We start from the raw sequence: 19188 nt of genomic DNA on the forward strand, positions 1-19188 counted from the left end.
CTCTTTTCACCAACAGGTGTGCGACATTTTTTGCAACCATTAAATGAGCAATAAGTTACTTGCCACAACCTTCGATATTGTGGCTGCATAAGTTTATGCATAAACTATTTATGTGTCCAGTTAAGAAAGGTGATCCTCCTCTCTTCTTTGTCAACGGGTGTGTGCGACATTTTTTGCAACCATAAGCTACTCACAAAATAAGCGCAATTTCATAATAAGTAATTTGCCACAACCTTCGATATTGTGGTTTATAAGTTTATGTAAGTTACGGAGTTAATGCATGAATTATACGTGTCCCGCTTGTAAAGGTGATCCTCCTCTTGTCTTTATCAACGGGTGTGCGACATTTTTTGCAACCATAAGCTACTCACAAAAAAAAAGCGCAATTTAATAATAAATAAGTAATTTGCCACAACCTTCGATATTGTGGTTGTATAAGTTTATGCATGTTACGGAGTTAATGCATGGACTATATGTATGATATACATATGGTTATGCATGACATATCGGATCGGTTATTGATTTTCTGTTTGTTCCAAATGGCTTGAATAATTCCAAAAAAAGGCTTCATGTGCTACTTCTTCTTTCTGAGAGGTCAATACCTATTCCAATCCATGAGGAACGCCTTAGCAATTTATGAAGATACAAAGAGAGACAGCGCTTGTTTTCTGGGCATTAAAAGTTACAAATTTGTGCATTTTTGTTTGTAAACTTCGTAGACATGTTACCAAAAAATGCGATTTCACCCAATTTTCGGTTTGTCATATTCCCCTCGATACCCACGAACGAAGTTACTTAGAAGAAATATTTTTTATTGTTTTAGTAGATGTATGGACATAAATAAAGAGGTAAAACCATGTCCCGAATATCTCTTTTGCACTTGTCTATGATCACCACTACTTAATCTAAATCGCCGTTATCAAGTAAAGTAAACAATGCTCCTAATACCTTTTCAGGATCAGCTCTAAGTCCATTATGGAAATGTTCACTCGTGATATATTGTTTCAAATTTCCATTGTTGTTGAATGCACGTTTCTTAGCTTCCCTACTTAAACCAAAATCAACATATTGATCATCGAAATATGTGGCAGCAACAACAGGAACTTTGTTCCAGTCAACAGTCTTCAAATGCTCAACATCATACAAGCGGCTCCATTTTGTATTTTGATGTAATCGATCAGCCAAGTTTTTGAACTTACGTAATTCACTATAATCTTCAAACATAGATTTATAAACCATTTCACCCGTGAAATAGACTTCATGGTCATTCTTGATAAATTTCTCATTACCTTCGATGTTTCTTAATCTGTTGGCACCCCAATTTGTTGGCAGTTCGATATTACCATCACAATAAATGGCTTCTTGAAACAACGCATAGATAACATTGGTATCAAATCCCAATTCGTTTTGGATGGTATTAAGGATTTGATAAGTTGGTTGTCCAAATTGGAGATCATAATAGAATTTCGTGACAATTTCATGTAATCTATCAGTACCTCCAGTTGCACCAAATATTAATCCCAATTGTTGGAATCTTTCTACGGATAAAATACCTTCATTGGGTAATATAACCCTAGTGGTGGAAAGATATTGACAAATAGCAGCTACCTTAGCTTTATCTTGCGGGAATTTATTATAATAATGAACATTCCTCTCTTTTGTCCGTTCATAAGTTGCTTGATAAATCTCATCAACACTAAACCCAATAGGTGGAATTCCTCCCGTGATTAAAACCTCCTTTAAAGATTGTGAATATTTGGAAAGATAAGCAAAAGTAATAAATCCACCATATGATTGTCCCAAGAGAGACCATTTCTGATTTGGAATCAATTCCTTACGAATAACCTCCAAATCTTCTACAATACTATCAGCCCGGAAATTTAAGATATATTCAAGTTGATTCTCGACGGAATAATCGTCGTTGTAGCGTTTCCGGACCAATTCCTCAAAGGAATCACCTTCAATGGGAGTACTTAATCCAGTACCTCTTTGGTCAAGGAATACAATCTGATATCCCCTTTCCAAGAGTACTTTCTCCTTACCTGAGTTGGAAGTGGGTACTTGACAAGGATATCCGGGACCTCCTTGGAGATAAACAATCAATTTTGGGTTCTGGGGGAGAACTATCTTGTCCAAAGCGGCTGCAGATCCTGATTGGAAGAGTGATTCATCATATTTTTGAGTAATGTTGATAGCTACTTTAATTGTAGTCAGATCTTTGCTGTTGTTGTATTGTAATGGTACTTCGAAACAAACCCTTTGATTGACAATTCCTTTAGTCTGGAACAGATCAATTATCTCGTAGTTTACCATTGTGTCTATCTGTCTATCTGTCTATGTAGTAATGATTGTCGAAGGAAGAGATCTAGGGGTTTCTTTGAATAAAAATGTGAGGAATTGGGAGGATATTGGTAACCGGATGGGGAGTTGGAGATAACCTGCAAGTGCCGTATCCTTGGGGGGATAATCTGCAAAAATTCTGGTTTGATCTAATCTGTAAAATCCTAACCTGTATTTTTGTTCTGGCGTGTTTGAATCAAATTCGGACGCGTCTCATTCCTCATATTTTTTTCTTTCAAATAAACAAAAACACATTAACTCTTCCCCTTCCTTACTCTATAAGTTAACAACAACAAGCAAATGACCAATCGATCTCAAGATCCCACATTACAGTTTAACAAACTGTTAGTCCCCAGTGTTAAAGATCCAATTTCCAATAAAGAATTATTATATCGACTTCAAACTCTTAATGATGAACTTAGTACCCTTGATACTGTTGATCTTAAAAGTTTACAACCAATTCAAACAGCATTAATCAATAAGAAATTATTATCGCATACAAATGTTGGAGTACAAATCTATGCCTGTAGTTGTGTTGCTGATATCTTAAGACTAAGTGCTCCTGATGCTCCATATACTGCTGAACAATTATCTGAGATTTTTAAGGCTTTTATTCGACAATTTAAACGATTAGGGGATAGGAAGAATTCTCATTTTCAACAACATTGTTATTTGTTGAAGAGGTTGGTGGAAGCGAAATCTATGGTTTTGATTACTGATGTTCCTGATTCTGAAGTTTTAATTGAATCTATTTTTGAAACATTTTATGGGTTGACTAAAGCAAACGAATTCCCTACAGAATTGGAGAATTTGATTAGTGATATTCTTTCTGAAGTTGTATCTGAAGCTGATATTGTACCTCACAATGTCGTTAAATCGATATTGAATAAATTCTTAATTCATGAACCAAATAAATTAGTCAATGGACATATTTCAAGTCCAGCATTTAATTTTTCATTGGCTATATGTGAAAGTAATATTGATAGAATGTCTCGTTTGGTTGCACAATACTTTTCAGAAATCTTGTATGATAGTTCAGTCGCGACAGAAGAAGATGAAGAAGAAAAGATCCGCAACTCTTCCAAAAGTATGGAAAACTTGAAAATGATCCATCGACTCTGTGTTCAACTTTGGAGATTTATACCCCAGATCTTAACTTCAGTAATGACTCTTATTGATGATGAATTGAACGCCGATGACGAGAAGATCCGAATAATGGCCACGGAAACGATTGGTGACATGTTGAGTTGTTCAGATGCAAAGGCCAACTTCTTTGTGGTAAATCAACAAACTTGGACTAATTGGTTAAAGAAAACTTCTGACATCTCACCGGATGTAAGAGCAAGTTGGATAAAGAAATTCGCTCCAATCATATCCTCAAATATATATACTACCACTGAGGTTAATCTGGCTTTCTCTACTTGTTTGAAGAAGTGCCTTCTTGATACTGAAGAAAAAGTCAGAGCGACTGCAATTTCCAGTCTTGAACAGGTCCCATTGCCAAAATTAACGGCTAATGTCATTAATACCAGTGTTTTGCAAACTTTGTTCCAATTGATTAGAGAAAGAAGTCACGCCATAAGAAATAGCGCCATTAGATTGTTAGGTTCACTTTATGATTATTACGAGAAGCATTTAGAGGATAATGGAAATGAAATTACGTTTTCAAATGACGAAGAAAGTAAAGAATTGGATAAAATAATCAAAACTATACCTAATCAAATTTTATCTCTTGTTTATATTAATGACAAGGATATAACTGCTATTGTTGACTTATGTCTCTTTGATTATTTGGCACCAATTTCTGAAAATGATTCAACAAAGAGAGTTAATCGATTACTTAGACTTTATTCTGGTTTGGATGAAAAGGGAAAAGAATCTTTCGTGGCAATTAATAAGAGACAACAACAAGTGTCTAAAGTATTGACTACATTTTTGGAGATTGCCGACACTTATAATAAACAAGTCTCCATTACAGATAACAAAGAAAACAATGAAGGTAATGCCATGGAACAGAAGAGTACATTAGTGAAGTTGGATAAAATAATCAATTGGTTTTGTGTTTCGTTTCCAGAAGGACATTCCACATTTGCATGTCTTGAACGTTTATTCAAATTGAATAGATCTCGATTCATGTATTTGATAAGAATGTGTATTTCTCCAGAATCTGACTTTAATACTGTTAAGAATTCAATGAAGGAATTGTTTAAGAAATTGAGTGAACCTAAGAATATAAGATTAGAAGGAGATAGAACTATGATAAACACCCTGGAGATGGTTTATAACATTAAGCTTTTGTTATTAAGGTCTTCTGTTTTGTTATATAACAAATCCAACGTGGTTGAATTAATCAAATGTTCCAAAGATTTGACAAATCAATATAATCCAGTCTCAAATGAATTGCTTCAACAAATTTCATTGGCTATTCCCGATGTGTTCAAATTTCATGTGAGAGAATTAACCAGTTTAATAATTGAACAAAGACAAGATGGCGGCCCCAAATCAAACACTTTGAAAACCATCTATCATTTTGTCAAGAAATATCCTGACTTATTCCCCCGTGCAATTTCATTCTGTGAAGCATTGAAAAAGATTGCCATAGATGGAACCCCAAGGGAAGCACGATATGCAGTAAAGATTTTGGGATTAAGTGAATCTAAAGAACTGCTTGCTTCAGAAGTATTTGAGCAAATCTATCCATTGGATCTTGAGCATGAAAAATTTGCTACTCATTTGAGTACTATTGCTGAGTTGTTTGTTGTTGACCGCTTATGTGTGACTAGATATGAAGAGGATATAACTGCGCTTATTGTCAAGGAGATATTCTTAAAGAATAGAGGTATTAATCGAGATGAAATTAAGGATGATCAAACTTGGATTGCTGAGGATGAACTAGATGATAATTATAAATTATATTCAACCTTATATGAGAAGCTACTTGCAATCAGATTACTCACGAATAGTTTGAAAGGGTTCCAAGAAGAAAATATGACTTCCGAAGAAAAAGAAGAAGCTAAGAGTAAAGCCCAACCTGTTATCAAGTTATTAATGTCATATGTGGGTAATAATGGAGAAATCATCAAAAAGGGATCTGCAACATATCCTACTCCAGAACCATTCAAGCTGAAATTAAGATTATCCGCCGGATTGTATCTTTTGAAATTAGCCCAAATCCCAGTCTTTAGTGAAACATTACTATCAGCCAGTCTTAGAAGAATGACATTTTTATTAAATGATGATAATTATGATGTTAGGTCTAGATTTATGATTAGTTTACAAAGAAAACTTTCGAATGAACTTATTTCTGAAAGATTTTTGGCACTTTTATTCTTTGCCAGTTTTGAGCCAACTCCGGAATTGAAGAATAATGCTACGATATCGATTACTTCTGCTTTCAAACGTCTGGAGGCCAAGAAGAATATCAAGTTTGAGAGATCATTGGTTAGATTGATTCACATATTGGCCCATCATGAGCAATACCTCGCTTTAAGTCAGGCTAATAGAGGTAACGATGAAAGTAAGACTAATGCCTACAAGTTTGCCACTATCTGTTTAACTTATTTCGTGACGTTGATTGCAAAGTCCGATAGTATTTCATTGTTGTACTATTTAGCCAGCAGGATCAAACAACATCGAGATGCCACACTTGCTACATCCATGTATGAAGAAGATGAATTATCGGAAACTGTATTGAATTTATATAGAATTTCAGAATTGGCTCAGTTGGTAATTAAGGAGTATAGCGATTATAAGAATTGGCCCATTCAAACTTGGCAAGGTAAGATCAAGTTGCCTACTGATATATATGCTCCTATGGCATCTCCTAAAGAAGCACAATCGATTGTGGCCAGGGTTTTCATTCCTGAAGAGATTCAAATCAAGCTTATAAATTTCATAAGGAAGACTTTGAATGTTGGGAATAAAAGAAAGTTGTTACCAACTGAGAATTCGGGGCATACTTCAAAGAAACAAAAAATCAAACCAGTGGTGGTCAAGAAACAAAGCAAACCAAAGGAAAAGTCAGAAAAGGTTGTTGTTCGTAAAAAGAGTGTGAGAACAAGAGGGAAAGTGAATTATGAAGAGAGAAGTTCAGATTCAGAAAGTGATGTTGATTACGAAGAGTGATTTAATTGAAGTATATATTAGTGTATTTTTTACTATTGTTATGTAGATGTAATTTAAGGATCCATTTCGGCAATACTGTTGAGTTTCCCAGTTTCTGACCAATCGTCACCAAATGTGCTAAATCTAGTTGCAGAAGGAAACTTCCTATCTGCAACCAGTAAGATTAAGTCTTGAGAAATAAGTGACATCAATTTAGCACCCTGTCTTCCATATTTTTGTAAAAATTGAACAGCAGCAGCTTCCCACCAACTACATAAAAGTGAAAAATGGGTATTCATTAGTAGTTGACGATTTGTGTTTGCAATTCTGGCCAAGAAGTGCCAAGATGCTTCAAAAGAATAATGTGGAAGTTGTTGATAATCAGTCAAACGAGTCATCACTGCCCATAGAGTGCATATCCCGGAAACTCTTTCATCATATGCTGCAGAATCTTCCCATTTATCATCTTTCTTTTTCCAACCCATTTGTTGACGTCCTTCTTCTGTGTCAATCAGACGAGTATATCCAATTATACATGGGCATTTCTTGACAAATCTTGCTGTAAGAAAATAATCAAATTCTGGGAAAGTTGTCAATAAAGTATATGTTAGTTTTGCTAATGGTATTGCTGAAGCAGAGCGGACTATAATTTCCGTCTCTGCTTGATCTATTATTGCCTTAGCAATAAAATTTAAGACCCATTTATATGCGAGATCAATATTCTTTGTCATCTGCACCATTTCTACTACTTCATTGCTTACTTTTCTACATTGTCTTAAGGACTTTGAAAGCTGTCCGAATTTGGGGTTCATTTTTCTTCTAAAAGCATTCACATTCTTCTTTAATTCTTTATTTGAATTTACCTTTTCCACTATATCCTTCTTGATATCAGCAATATCTTTTTTATATTTCCAAAATTCCTTCTCAATCCTACCAAAATCAGTCAATGATTCAGTTTGCTTTTGTTTTTGTAATTCTGCTTTCCTCTTCAATTCTTCCTGTTGTTGTTTCTTCTGTTGTAATTCCAACTGTTTCCGTTTTTCTTCTTCTTCTTTAGCTTTGCGTCTAGCTTCTTCTTCCTTTCGTTTCTTTTCTTCTTCTTCACGACGTTTACGTGCTTCTTCTTCTCGGCGCTTTCGTTCTTCTTCTTCTCTACGTCTTCGTTCTTCCTCCTCTTGACGTCTTCGTTCCTCCTCTCGACGTATTCTCTCCTTTTCAACAAATATCACTCTTTGAATATGTTCATTCTGTACCTTTAGATTATTCAGTGTTTTATCAACCAATGATGCAATATTAACTTCTGCTTTTTTATTATGTAAATTAACCTTTTCCGTAAGTAGCGCTCTTCTATTAGTCTCTTCCATTTCTTTCATCTGGATTAATTGTGTAGCATAATCCTCAATTGCATCGTATACTTGTGAAAATTGAAATGCAATTGGTGATGCCGCCCTTTGTGGGATTAATTGAGATATTTGAACATGTTGAATCAATTCATTGGGAGTTGTTGTTGCTTGTATACTTGGAATGGGATGTGGGTGAGTATCAACGTATATCTCAAAGTCATCTGGAAGACCGAATCTCATTTCTTTGTATGTTCTTGCTACTTATAAACGTTGGTAATAGATGATGAAGTATGATTTAAAGATATGAAGAAAATGAATAAACATAGATGCGATTATTTAGTTAGTGATGTAATTTACACCAAAGAATTTAATTCTAAGAGTAAATTTGAGTATTCAATAATTTTGTTTCACATCAAACAAAAATTTTTCAGAGGATTTTTGATTTGATAAATTTATCCTGACGACAGAAGACACAGTGTCAGGTAATTCTACTACTATGAGCAAAGCATTCATTCGTCAGTTCTCCCGTTCTGCACCAGTGCTGGGAAAGGGTTATTCAACTGTCCATCCTGTCCATCATTTAGTCAAGGTTGAAAAATCTAAATTAAAACCAGGTTATAAAGATCTCTTGATACCTAAAGATGACATTAGATCAGTTAAATATAAACCAACTGAATATTCTCAAGATAGATTAGTTGATTATTATAACAATACTTTAAAATCAGACTTGTTATTACAATTATATGACCATGAAGCTAAAGTAATTAAAGGTGCAACCAAAAAATCATGGGGTACGGATTCTCCTTATAAATTATTCCGTCCATTAAGAAAGATAAAGGGAGGTAATCGTAGTGCTAAAGATATATTACCAATTTCCCATGAGAATATTCCAGAAGTAACTGAAATTGTTGTAATGGCTTTCAATAAAAAGGCTTTAGAACTTCCACATTTGAATATTTCTACAAGATTACAACTTTCTCAAATAACAAATGTTAAACCAAAACAAATTCGTGCAAAAGCAAATATCTTACCTTGGAAGATTAGACATGGGAAAGAATGTGGTGGGAAATCTGTTTTAACTGGCTTAGATCTTTCACAATTTATAAGTACTTTGACTGAATTGGTATTACCAAGAATTAGAGCTTTTAAAGGGATTAAAAATACTTCTGGTGATTGTCATGGGAACATTTCATTTGGGTTAACAGCAGAAGATGTTTCACTCTTTCCTGAAATTGAACATTATCAAGAATTATTCCCAAGCTTATGTGGATTTGATGTTACTTTTAAAACAACTGCTAGAACTGATGAACAAGCAAGAATATTGTTGAGTGGACTTGGTTTCCCATTCTATAATCCTTCAAAGAATTCTCAAGAATAAAATGACAACCACATGTATATAATTAATTGTATATAAATTAATCTAACAATGTAGATACGAATATTTCATGCCCTGCGCTTCCTCTATACAGTACCCGTTTTTCCCAAAAACATAAACATAAAAAATATTCTACAAACAACCTTATTCCGTCAGTATCATTCGAGCTAGAAACTTACATGACCCAACAAGACCAACCCTCGGAGATTTCTATAGTACACGAATATGAAATCCTCTATTCAGATAGAATAAAACAAAAAGACAAAAAATGGAATGATGGTTTCCTAAAATTCTATGAATTTAATAGTAAATTAGAAATACTCAATGATTCAAAAATATTAATTGGTGCTGATTTTATACGTGATAAACAGATTCCATATATATTAGACACGTTATTGAAGGATGATAATGAGTTTGTATTGCCAGGCGGGAAGTTCATTATCCAGATTCAGGGGTTTTTACAGACTAGTGAACGAGATATTTCGAAGGCTTTTACAAAGAGGTCTTCGACACAAGTGGAATCACAACAGCAGCAGCGACGGCAGCCGACAAAGTTAATATCGCCTCCAACGAGAATAATTAAAGCAGGTTCAGGACGAACCAATGGTCAATCTTTGAAGGCATCTCGTTCTCTCAAGCTTAGTCAACCTTTAATTAGGACCAGTGCACCAGCATTAGGAATACGAAAGAAAACCATCAAGCACAAGAACGGTGCTCAAGTCCTTCCGAAACAGTCTGAACCATCACAAGCTGCTAACTCATCAATTATAACAAAGACGTCTGGCGAATCACTCAAACCTAACAAGATAATCCGATCTGCTGCAAATACTTCGCATTTCACAACGACTAATTCCACCCAATCCAAAATACGACAGTTGTTGATTTCTAAAGATCGAAGAAGCAATAGTAGACCCCTTCCCCGAATTCTCCCAATGACGTCTACTCATTTCGAATATATGCACACTCCACGAGAAGAGACCGAGGCAATGTCCTTTCAGAAGCCACGAAATAGAATTGGCTGGGATGATGTCGCGGATGACGAAGGTATCGATGATTATGATGAAGAGGACCACGAGGTCGAGGAAGAGGAGGAGTATGATGTACACATAAAGGAAGAGAAGAAGTTTGTGGATTCCGGTACGAAGCTTGAGGATGCGGATATCATATATGATTTTTCTGATTTCGAGGAGGATCAAAACTTTATGGAGATGATTCAACAAAAACGACAACAAGACTTTGAGAAGGCTGCAAAAATGGATGATTTAGAGGAGTGGGACTAATGGAATTGAAGAAAGGGAAGCCATATCAAAATGGAAGTATTTTATATAACAACAATTGAATAATATATATGAATGGGGGTTGTCTACTTCCTACACGAGGAAAGGTTAGACAACAACTCAATACGAAGTGCTAACCATTTCTATGAACCTAAAGGGACGAACAAGAACTGTCGGAAAGTTCAAACAAGTTGTTGGGAAAATATTTAAACAGGAAACGTCGCTCAGACTGAATAATATAAAGATGTCCGTAGGTAGTTGTAAATTAAATTAGTCATAACTGATTAGACTATTTGATCTATTTGAATAAAAGAACTAAAAAACATACTTAGATTAAAAATATATTTAAATTAATAAACAACTGATAGTAGGATGATTCCAAACAAAATTTCCATCATAAAGGATGCGCTTTCCATTCTAATCCCAATACCAGCAAAAGGCGTGTCAATGACCATTTGATAACTCAAAGGTTCATTAGCTTCTGGGATAGACGTTGTCACCGAGCTTGATTGAGGTGCTCTTCCTTGGGTAGAAGTTGCAACTGAGCTCAACTGAAGTGCGCTTCCTTGACTACCATCAGCTGCAATGGTACCATGACTAGATTCTTCATCTAGATCAATCGTAAGTGTAATAGTACTGGCAACTGTAATGGGAATGGTAGTCACCACCCCAGAACATGTTACTTTCTCATGCGTGGTCAGAATCATGAAAGTGGTTTCCACTGTCTTCGTTGACACAGTCTTGTCCGTTCTCGTTTTGGTAGAACTAGCAACACACGGCTTACTCCAAGCACTTGAATCGTTGTTGTTGCAACGGGAACTAGTATCGGTTAGTGGAACATTGCTTGATTCCAATATAGTCGATTCTGGACTAATATGCGAAGGATCCTTAGTTTCGGAGTCCATACTGGAACACTCTGAAGATGATTCGTCACCGGATTCTGGTAAGTAGGTTTCTGATGTTTCCGGCTCAGTACTAGTTGATTCAATAAAAGCCTCGGTGGAGTCAATCTCTGTCTCGCTTGAGTGGGGTGTGGTTGATTCAGGTTCTAAGTCGGTATTGAATGTCTCGGATTCAGCAGTACTCCCTTCTACAAATATCTCTGTGGACTCCCACTCTGGGCCGCTTGATTCAGATGTTATGTCAGCTTCTGCGGTTTTAAATTCCGCTCCGCTTGATTCTGCTGGATTCTCGGTTGATTCGGAGTCTGTATCTCTTGATTCCTCTGTACTCAGTTCGTCAGCTTCCGATGTTTCGAATTCTGTTGTGTCCGATTCAACAAATGTCTCGCTTGATTCCAACGTGCTAAAATATTCAGTCGTTTCAGGGTCGTTTTCGGTATTAGCTTCTTGCGTGCTAAAGGTTTCGGTCGTTTCAGTGTCTTCTTCTGTATCGGGTTCCATGGTGCTAAAGTATTCGGTAGTTTCGGTGTTATGGCCATTCTATGATAAGGTGTTGAGTCCTTGGCAATTAGAAGGCGGTCTCTGATAGTGGCCTTGGCTTGTTGTTTATTCAGCGTGTCCATTAGGTCAGTAGCTGGACGTCTTGGCATTGGCAATCGTTCCTTCAGCTTACGCATTGGTCCATGACGCGTCGTTGTCCTTGTTTAGTAGACTCTTTGTGTCTTGGCAGAATTTAGACCAACTCCTTCCTAAGCATTATAAATATCAGTCCAATTCCCCCAAGTTTCAGTGTAGTTTAGTATTCGAGAAAAGATATATATATTAGATATAAAAATAATTAAGTCTAGATTAGTTCAGTTTATAGTTTGCACAAGCTTTCCCCTCACATATTTAATATATAACATTCAGTGTCTTCTTCGGTATTAGGTTCAACTTGCGCGGTGGTTTCTTCTGTCTCTGGATATCCTTGGGTAGTTGAACCTTCATCATCACTGGGTGTCTTGAAGTCTTCCTCTTGTGGAGCTCTTTCTGGTAAGATGTCAAAATCACATTCACAGGGGCACTCATGTCCCAAGCCATTTCCCGCAGGATCAGGATACGAGATGACTAGTACATTGGCTTCAGATTGGTCATTTTCGAATGAGAATTTATCAAAGTCATACCCAGGTCCAATTTCAAATTGGTAATCACCTATTCTTAAAAGGGTTGAATCGTATGATATTCCGTCAGTATCAGCATTGCCTACTTTGATTACATTATTTCCGCCAAATCCAGCAACCATGGGAGTCCCTTTGGGGTTGGCAGCTAAGATCACGGATTCGTCCAAGCATATCGTGCCTTCTGGCACAAATGTCATTTCAAAGAAACTTTGATGAAGGATCATGCACGATGGATCTGCCCAAAAAACGGTATCTACATTCATTTCGGATCCATCAACACACCACCGACCAAAATTATAACCCGAGCCGGCCCCGAAAACGACATTGACAAGATACATATCCAGAAAGTTACTAAGGCTGCCAGCTGTTACATCCAAATCGCCCTTCTTGGCAGCTGCTATGGTAATTGTTTTCTCGTTGTGGATAAAACTAAAACTAAAAGACACAGGCAGAACCGATGATATAATATGGAAGTCTCCATAATTAAACAAACCATTCATAATAAATTGCCCAGTTGGTTGGAAGTTGCTTTCGATATATATGAGATTATTGTTTTCTATGCTACTACAAATAATAGAATCTAAGTCAATTAGGGACAAGAGTCCTGTCTCGGTAATCATAATGTAATTGTCGTATTCTCCTCCAACTTGAAAATAGTAGTCTGATACATCATATGCGATGACGTGATGGATAAGCAAACACATTGCTAGAATGTAGGAATACATCATGATTTCGGCTTTTGTTTGAAATTTGAAAAAGAGTAAATTATATTGTCTGCCCAAATAGCCAAAGGAAAGTCAAATAAAGGGGTATTTATACTTTGTGTCCTCTGTGTGGCATCTTACCAATTATCTTAAGAGTATGATTTCAAGTCCTTGCGAGAAGGGATATCTCAGCATATGTGGGAAGATTACGGGGTCGAACGTCAGCTGGTCACTCCTAAATGAAGATCCCTCAAAGTGAAATCTTGAAATTATAAAGTTTATTTGAGTGTTATCGTATAGTCACGCCATTCGTTTTATATAGGTATTACACCGCTAAAGGCAAATAGAACAACCTAACTTTCAAGAATGTTCAGAGGTCTGTAAAATTTAGGGATTAAGTTTAAGAGTTAAAATGACTAATCGCTTATCCCTAATATTGGTTATTTGCTATAAACTCGGTTTAATTTTTGTGAAATCTTAAATAGTTTGTGTAGTATAGAGGATTAGAGAAATAAAATGAATGATAACTGAAGAATACTTTGTGTATCACTGGGGATACAATGTAGAGTCTGTCAATAGTGCTAAGTGAAGAATTTAACTAAGCTAACTAAGCTGGGGCCCTTAAGCCCAATAAGTCATCTTTCTATTAAGTGAAGAGGAGGTTGTCAATATGTCGCCAAGAAAAAGATTTTAGAAATATTTACACTTGAGACATGTGAGGGAACTATAGGACAGAGTTTTAATTGGCTTCCCACGAGGAGACTATACGATTCTGTTGCATGATCTTTATATAATCAATGAATAATTTAAAGTTTGATAGAATAACGATATATTCGAATATGCCGAAAAATTAAGATTTCATGAAATTAATTCGATAGAGTAAGTTTTAAGTTTTCAGAGAAAAAATGTGGTACTTTGACACAAAGATTCCTAGGAAAAATTAATAAACAATATTTATCCAAAATATACAAGCGGCAACCAGATATTAACTGAAATGGTGAAGTGAGCTCAACCACAGACCTGTGCACAAAGGTATGTGGGTTTAGAGTAATATTAGAATGCTCAATCCAGTTCAAAACCAATTAAACTAGGAAAAATTACCACAATTTCCAAAAAATTAGATTCCATTAGGGAGAAGATTAGGTTTGAAATCATTCCACAAATGACTGATAAATCAAACTCCAGTGAAAATCCTTAATTGGCAATCAACCTACTATAAGAAATGGTTTAAAAGCTTAAAAATAAATAATTAAATAGAGTTATTGGAAAACCATGTTAAATTCTATAATTTTTTATCTATCTTTCTATTAGAAGTGATTCCACATATATTTTAATTGATGAATCATATTCTTTTTGATAAGCTTATTATCAGAGACTTAATCAAAAGAGAAGATAAAGGCAACCAAGAAGTTAAAAGGCTTTCTATTAAGTAACAGAATTCAAAGAGTAATAGATAATAGAGTGTGATATCGCCAAGGTCTATAGTTTGGAGAAGTAATAATATATTTTATTAAAAAGCCCTAAGACTCAGTAGATTAACATAGAGGATCATAATTCTTGATGATTCGGCTAAATACTACAAAAGATTTAAGTAACCTATATTAAGATTTTGACATTTGTCAATGGAAATCTTTTTCCCAATCCAAGATATTGCTGCCCAAACAGAGTACATCATATTGATGTAATGATTATCCAACAGATCAAATTGCTGAGATTTATCATTTTTTAGAAGAGTAAACCTACTGAAATTGGAATAAGATTCTAAAATGTAATTGTAAAACCTTTCTTTAAACTAGCTATATAAATTTATTTAAAAAAACAACCACAAATCACATCTCATTAGCAAAAGTATTCTTAACCTCTTCAGCAGCTTTTTTCTTCTTTCTTTCCTTAGCTTGTTCTCTAGCCACCATGATTGGAACTGCATTTGATGTGAATATCTTTATAGCTGGGAATGATGAAAATAATCCATTCATGGCGGCAAATGCCGGACGATTTGATAATCTGGCAAGCATTGATTGTGCAGGTAATTCGACATATGCATTATCATGGAATTCGATTTTCGATGGATTGGCCTTTATTGAAATGGATTTATTGGTTGACATATTGAAAGTATTGTTGTTATATATTGATTATTGGTAGAAGAAAGAGAATGTAGAATGTAATATTTTTTTTTTGAGTTTGCAACCTTCAACATTTTTTGCAATCTTTTTTTGCAACAATTTAACCATTCCAAAAAAACAACCAAACATAATTAATTATTATTTCCTAAATAATCTACAATATCAAACCAGAAATGATTTTTCAATCCTTTCAAGTAAATTCTGAAATGCCAGTTCTTTTAAAGTCTTAGACAATAAAATCAACTTCCAAAAAACCTTCCCATTCCAATCCTTCACCTCACTATTCTTCAACCTACTCTTCACCAATCTACTCCCATCAATCACCAAATTAATCTGCTTCAACGCCCTATCTACCGCTTGTCTAACCAATACTCTAGAATCATAATTATAATTATAATCCTCACTCATGGAAATATATTTATCCCAATTATTCAATTCTTTATTCGATTCAAAAAATCCAATCTTATATCGTTTACTGTCTATTCCTGGAGTGGTTAGGATTGGGACATGATAAATTAGGTCTAGTTTATAAGTCATCTCAATCCAATTCCTAATAACATTCGATGCCAACAATGGAATTGATTTCAAACTAGAAGTAATATTTTCTCGACTATGAATATCAAATCCATTTATGTCATCAGTATAATATACGGATCCAACTAATGTATTTGGTAAATAGATTGGAAATGTTCTTAGTGCGAATGTTTTCCTTCTGGCTAGGATTAATGTATTGGCTCGATCGGTTTTGCTGAAATTTAATGGTTCTGTCCAGGGGATTGATTCATTTAGGTTTAGATCGTAGAGAAGTTTGTTGTCATTACAATATAATAAATGATATTCACCGGTGAAATCTCGGATGTTTAGTTGATATTCGACTTTGTAGCCTGTGAAGGGTATGTTTTGGTTGGTGACGCATGATTGGGACAGATCTGGGAGACTGGATACTTTTGATATATACAAGATGGTAATCAATAATAACAACCACAGAAGTAACATATTTTATCGAAGAGAAAGTGAAAGTGAAAGAGAAACTAAGATCCCGCCAGATGTGAAAAAAATGATTGCAAAAAAGCAACTAAACAAAAAATGGTCGCAAAAAATAGGTGTTCTATTCAAGTGGTAACAAACTATCTAATCCAACAGCAACAGTCATCCCTACAACAAATTCAAACATTCCTCTATTCTTTGTCCCCTCAAATAATTCCGGATCATCATATATGTTCATCCACCCTAATTTATTCTCATCCGGATTATCATCTTTTGTATTCTTTGAGAAATATAATCCATCACTTCCATGATAATACTTCTTCTGGTTTGTTCCTGTACCATAATCGGTGTCTATTTCGTTTATGCTTAGATATGAGGATTGCATGCTTTGTTTATAATGATGTTTATTGGATTTAGGGATGGATTTTTTGAATTGTTTGGAGATTCGACTGTCATTAGGTCTGAATACTGCTAATACTGGTGGGAAATCAATTTCAGGATCACATAGATAGACTTCCTCGGGATTGGAGAGTTTATATCTTGAAGGTTGTTTGTCATCTTGGATGAAATTTTGATGGAAATAAATATTCCTCTTGCCACTTAATTTCATAATATCTTCCTCGTTAGATTCATTGGCGGGAGTAGTTAGTTTTTGTTTAACTTTATTCAAATTACTCGATCTAACTCGAGGAATCGATCCAATATTCCATTTCATCTTATTTAAATCCCTCACTTCAAAATTCCTAAAACAATTCTCCGGATATATTTGTCTCAATTTCTCAAATGGGAATTGTCCATTCTCAATCTCTCTCGGGAATCCAATCCCATTAAACAAACTATAATCATCACAATCTTTCCATATGGCCCCACCTTTCTTAATCACTCGATTCTTGGGGATTGATAATTCGAAATGACCACCTTCACTTTCAGCCTTCTTAACAATTATCATCAATGGAATATCCTTTGTTTTATTTGAAGTATCTTTGAAAATTAATGTGAATCCTTTTTTCAGATATGGTTGTCGACTTCGTTGTTCATGATCAAGAATTATGATATAATACCCAGGGGCGTTTCGACAATACATATGTTTCATGCCTGGATTTGTGGTTAGGTATAAATCTCGACCAAATCGAAGAATATGATATTTCCAAAATGGTGAAGTACTATTTGGTTGGTTGTTGTGATTGGGCTCTGTATCCAAACGCATATTTGTTTTTGGTGTAGCTGGAACTGAATCATATTTCTTTGGATTTGGATTTCGCTTACGGTGATTCTTGTTTGGTGATGTGATTGGGGGTAGGGATTCTGGGGTTTTTGATTTATATGAATTTTCTAGTTGTTCTTGCTTCTCTCCGGATCTTGACTCTGGGATTTTGGATGAAAATCGCTTTATTGCTGATGATAGACTTTTCTTGTTTAATACAGTTAGCGATTTTCTAAATTTCTGTTTGAGTTGTTTTGATGATAGTGCTTCTTCTTCCCTTTCTTTATGATCGACTATATTATCCGATATCACGGGATCAAATGTATGCATTGTAGCTGGAACTGTTTTATTTGTAGAATGTGACATTGTAAGATTAGGTGGTCTATTCTCACTTATGCTGTCTCTCTTTATCGTATCCAGTTGGGTTAAGGCATCGATTTGGTTGATATCGATCTCAGTATTATCGAGTTGAGATTTTGGAGTAGTGAAAATATCTGAGAGTGAAGATAAGGAAAATTCTGGAGTATTTAATCTTTGTAAATTTGGATTAGTCATTCTAATCAGTTCAGTGATAGTTTCTATTATTATGTTTTCATTACATGTGAAAAGATCATCAGTTGAATCGAAATCTGAATTGGATATATTGTCGTGTGTTAATCGTATTCTTGAGGCTATTTCTTTATAGGCAAGCTCTGGTAACGGAGGTAGTCTCTTGGTTGATTTATTGTGATCTCGAGGTCTTTGTTGAAGCATTTTGTAATTCGAGAAACGAAGGTAGTAGTGAAAGGAATGTGAGATCGTTTTCGTTGCAATATGATGAAATGTGAATAAAAATTTGTAGGGTTGTGGCTAAATCACTTCGTAGTTAAGAAAAATGTAAAGAACTCTCCGGTATTAAAGAAAAATGTTTCAGATTTCTTTTCCCCTGAAAATTGATTTGATTTTTTTCAGTTTTAGTTTAATTAGAGTTTATCCATTAGAACTATAGGAATGTTTTATAAAATAGCTTAATAGAAGACTTTACATTGTAAATCTATAGTAAACACGCATAAGTACAATAGAATTATTTAATTAACAGTATAAATAGAAATTCTAACTTAATACAAATTCTTTTCTCATTGATAGAACATATTTAGACTAGACTAGACTAGGCTGTGTGTGTGCATAGTTTCTAAAATTATTAGACGATTAAACATATTCACACTTTGCATTACATTGTATTACACATTGATGTATTCAATTGTTTACTTCTTATATTGTTATGTATTACATTGTATCATTAATTCACACAATAAAGGGAAGAAAGAGAGAAAGTGTACCGCTCGTTTAAAATTGTCATTGCTCAATTATAATTAATAGTACAAAACTTAATCTACAGCCATGAGATGATTCATTTGGATTTACTGTTTCGTATTTGCTACTGATGAAGAAGATGAAACTTTATTGGCTTAGAGGAGAAATGAAACAAGAGGACGTGCCACTCTACCCTACCCCCCTTTCAAAATGACCTTTCTTTTTTTCTTTGCTTTGCTTTAACTTACTCTCTTTCTTCTATAAGATGTGTTTCAGTTTATACTTGTAAAATTGTGGAGCAGTAAATTTTTGTAACCAATTTTAATTTAAAACAAGAAAAATTTCATAATCCTTTTTAAATCAAGAAATTTTTCAA

At 34.8% G+C, this 19188-nt stretch overlaps 10 protein-coding genes across 10 annotated transcripts; 3 read left to right on the forward strand and 7 right to left on the reverse strand. All coding sequences in view use genetic code 12, as the record gives it.

The window, feature by feature from the left end:
- Positions 1-900: 900 nt before the first annotated feature.
- On the reverse strand, positions 901-2313 carry J8A68_004998 (uncharacterized protein; the record flags this gene model as incomplete). The annotated part of the gene is made up of 1 exon (XM_049409017.1): positions 901-2313. One exon carries the CDS (start codon positions 2311-2313, stop codon positions 901-903), a length of 1413 nt encoding a protein of 470 aa, XP_049261653.1.
- Positions 2314-2640: 327 nt separating this feature from the next.
- On the forward strand, positions 2641-6465 carry PDS5 (Pds5p; the record flags this gene model as incomplete). Its single annotated transcript, XM_049409018.1, has 1 exon — positions 2641-6465. One exon carries the CDS (start codon positions 2641-2643, stop codon positions 6463-6465), a length of 3825 nt encoding a protein of 1274 aa, XP_049261654.1.
- A 53-nt stretch (positions 6466-6518) lies between these two features.
- GLE1 (nucleoporin) lies at positions 6519-8027 on the reverse strand (the record flags this gene model as incomplete). Its single annotated transcript, XM_049409019.1, has 1 exon — positions 6519-8027. The coding sequence occupies one exon, from the start codon at positions 8025-8027 to the stop codon at positions 6519-6521; it is 1509 nt and encodes a 502-aa protein (XP_049261655.1).
- A 256-nt stretch (positions 8028-8283) lies between these two features.
- J8A68_005001 (mitochondrial 54S ribosomal protein uL5m) lies at positions 8284-9165 on the forward strand (the record flags this gene model as incomplete). The annotated part of the gene is made up of 1 exon (XM_049409020.1): positions 8284-9165. One exon carries the CDS (start codon positions 8284-8286, stop codon positions 9163-9165), a length of 882 nt encoding a protein of 293 aa, XP_049261656.1.
- A 176-nt stretch (positions 9166-9341) lies between these two features.
- On the forward strand, positions 9342-10442 carry J8A68_005002 (uncharacterized protein; the record flags this gene model as incomplete). Its single annotated transcript, XM_049409022.1, has 1 exon — positions 9342-10442. The coding sequence occupies one exon, from the start codon at positions 9342-9344 to the stop codon at positions 10440-10442; it is 1101 nt and encodes a 366-aa protein (XP_049261657.1).
- Positions 10443-10789: 347 nt separating this feature from the next.
- Positions 10790-11842, reverse strand: J8A68_005003 (uncharacterized protein; the record flags this gene model as incomplete). The annotated part of the gene is made up of 1 exon (XM_049409023.1): positions 10790-11842. The coding sequence occupies one exon, from the start codon at positions 11840-11842 to the stop codon at positions 10790-10792; it is 1053 nt and encodes a 350-aa protein (XP_049261658.1).
- A 382-nt stretch (positions 11843-12224) lies between these two features.
- Positions 12225-13001, reverse strand: J8A68_005004 (uncharacterized protein; the record flags this gene model as incomplete). The annotated part of the gene is made up of 1 exon (XM_049409024.1): positions 12225-13001. The coding sequence occupies one exon, from the start codon at positions 12999-13001 to the stop codon at positions 12225-12227; it is 777 nt and encodes a 258-aa protein (XP_049261659.1).
- A 2033-nt stretch (positions 13002-15034) lies between these two features.
- Positions 15035-15310, reverse strand: J8A68_005005 (uncharacterized protein; the record flags this gene model as incomplete). Its single annotated transcript, XM_049409025.1, has 1 exon — positions 15035-15310. One exon carries the CDS (start codon positions 15308-15310, stop codon positions 15035-15037), a length of 276 nt encoding a protein of 91 aa, XP_049261660.1.
- Positions 15311-15490: 180 nt separating this feature from the next.
- On the reverse strand, positions 15491-16324 carry J8A68_005006 (uncharacterized protein; the record flags this gene model as incomplete). Its single annotated transcript, XM_049409026.1, has 1 exon — positions 15491-16324. The coding sequence occupies one exon, from the start codon at positions 16322-16324 to the stop codon at positions 15491-15493; it is 834 nt and encodes a 277-aa protein (XP_049261661.1).
- Positions 16325-16436: 112 nt separating this feature from the next.
- Positions 16437-18272, reverse strand: J8A68_005007 (uncharacterized protein; the record flags this gene model as incomplete). The annotated part of the gene is made up of 1 exon (XM_049409027.1): positions 16437-18272. One exon carries the CDS (start codon positions 18270-18272, stop codon positions 16437-16439), a length of 1836 nt encoding a protein of 611 aa, XP_049261662.1.
- Positions 18273-19188: the final 916 nt, after the last annotated feature.

The sequence above is a fragment of the Hemisphaericaspora subhashii genome, assembly GCF_019202705.1.
Source record: "Hemisphaericaspora subhashii strain CBS 10753 chromosome Unknown scaffold30, whole genome shotgun sequence".
In the NCBI taxonomy this organism is placed as follows: domain Eukaryota; kingdom Fungi; phylum Ascomycota; class Pichiomycetes; order Serinales; family Debaryomycetaceae; genus Hemisphaericaspora; species Hemisphaericaspora subhashii.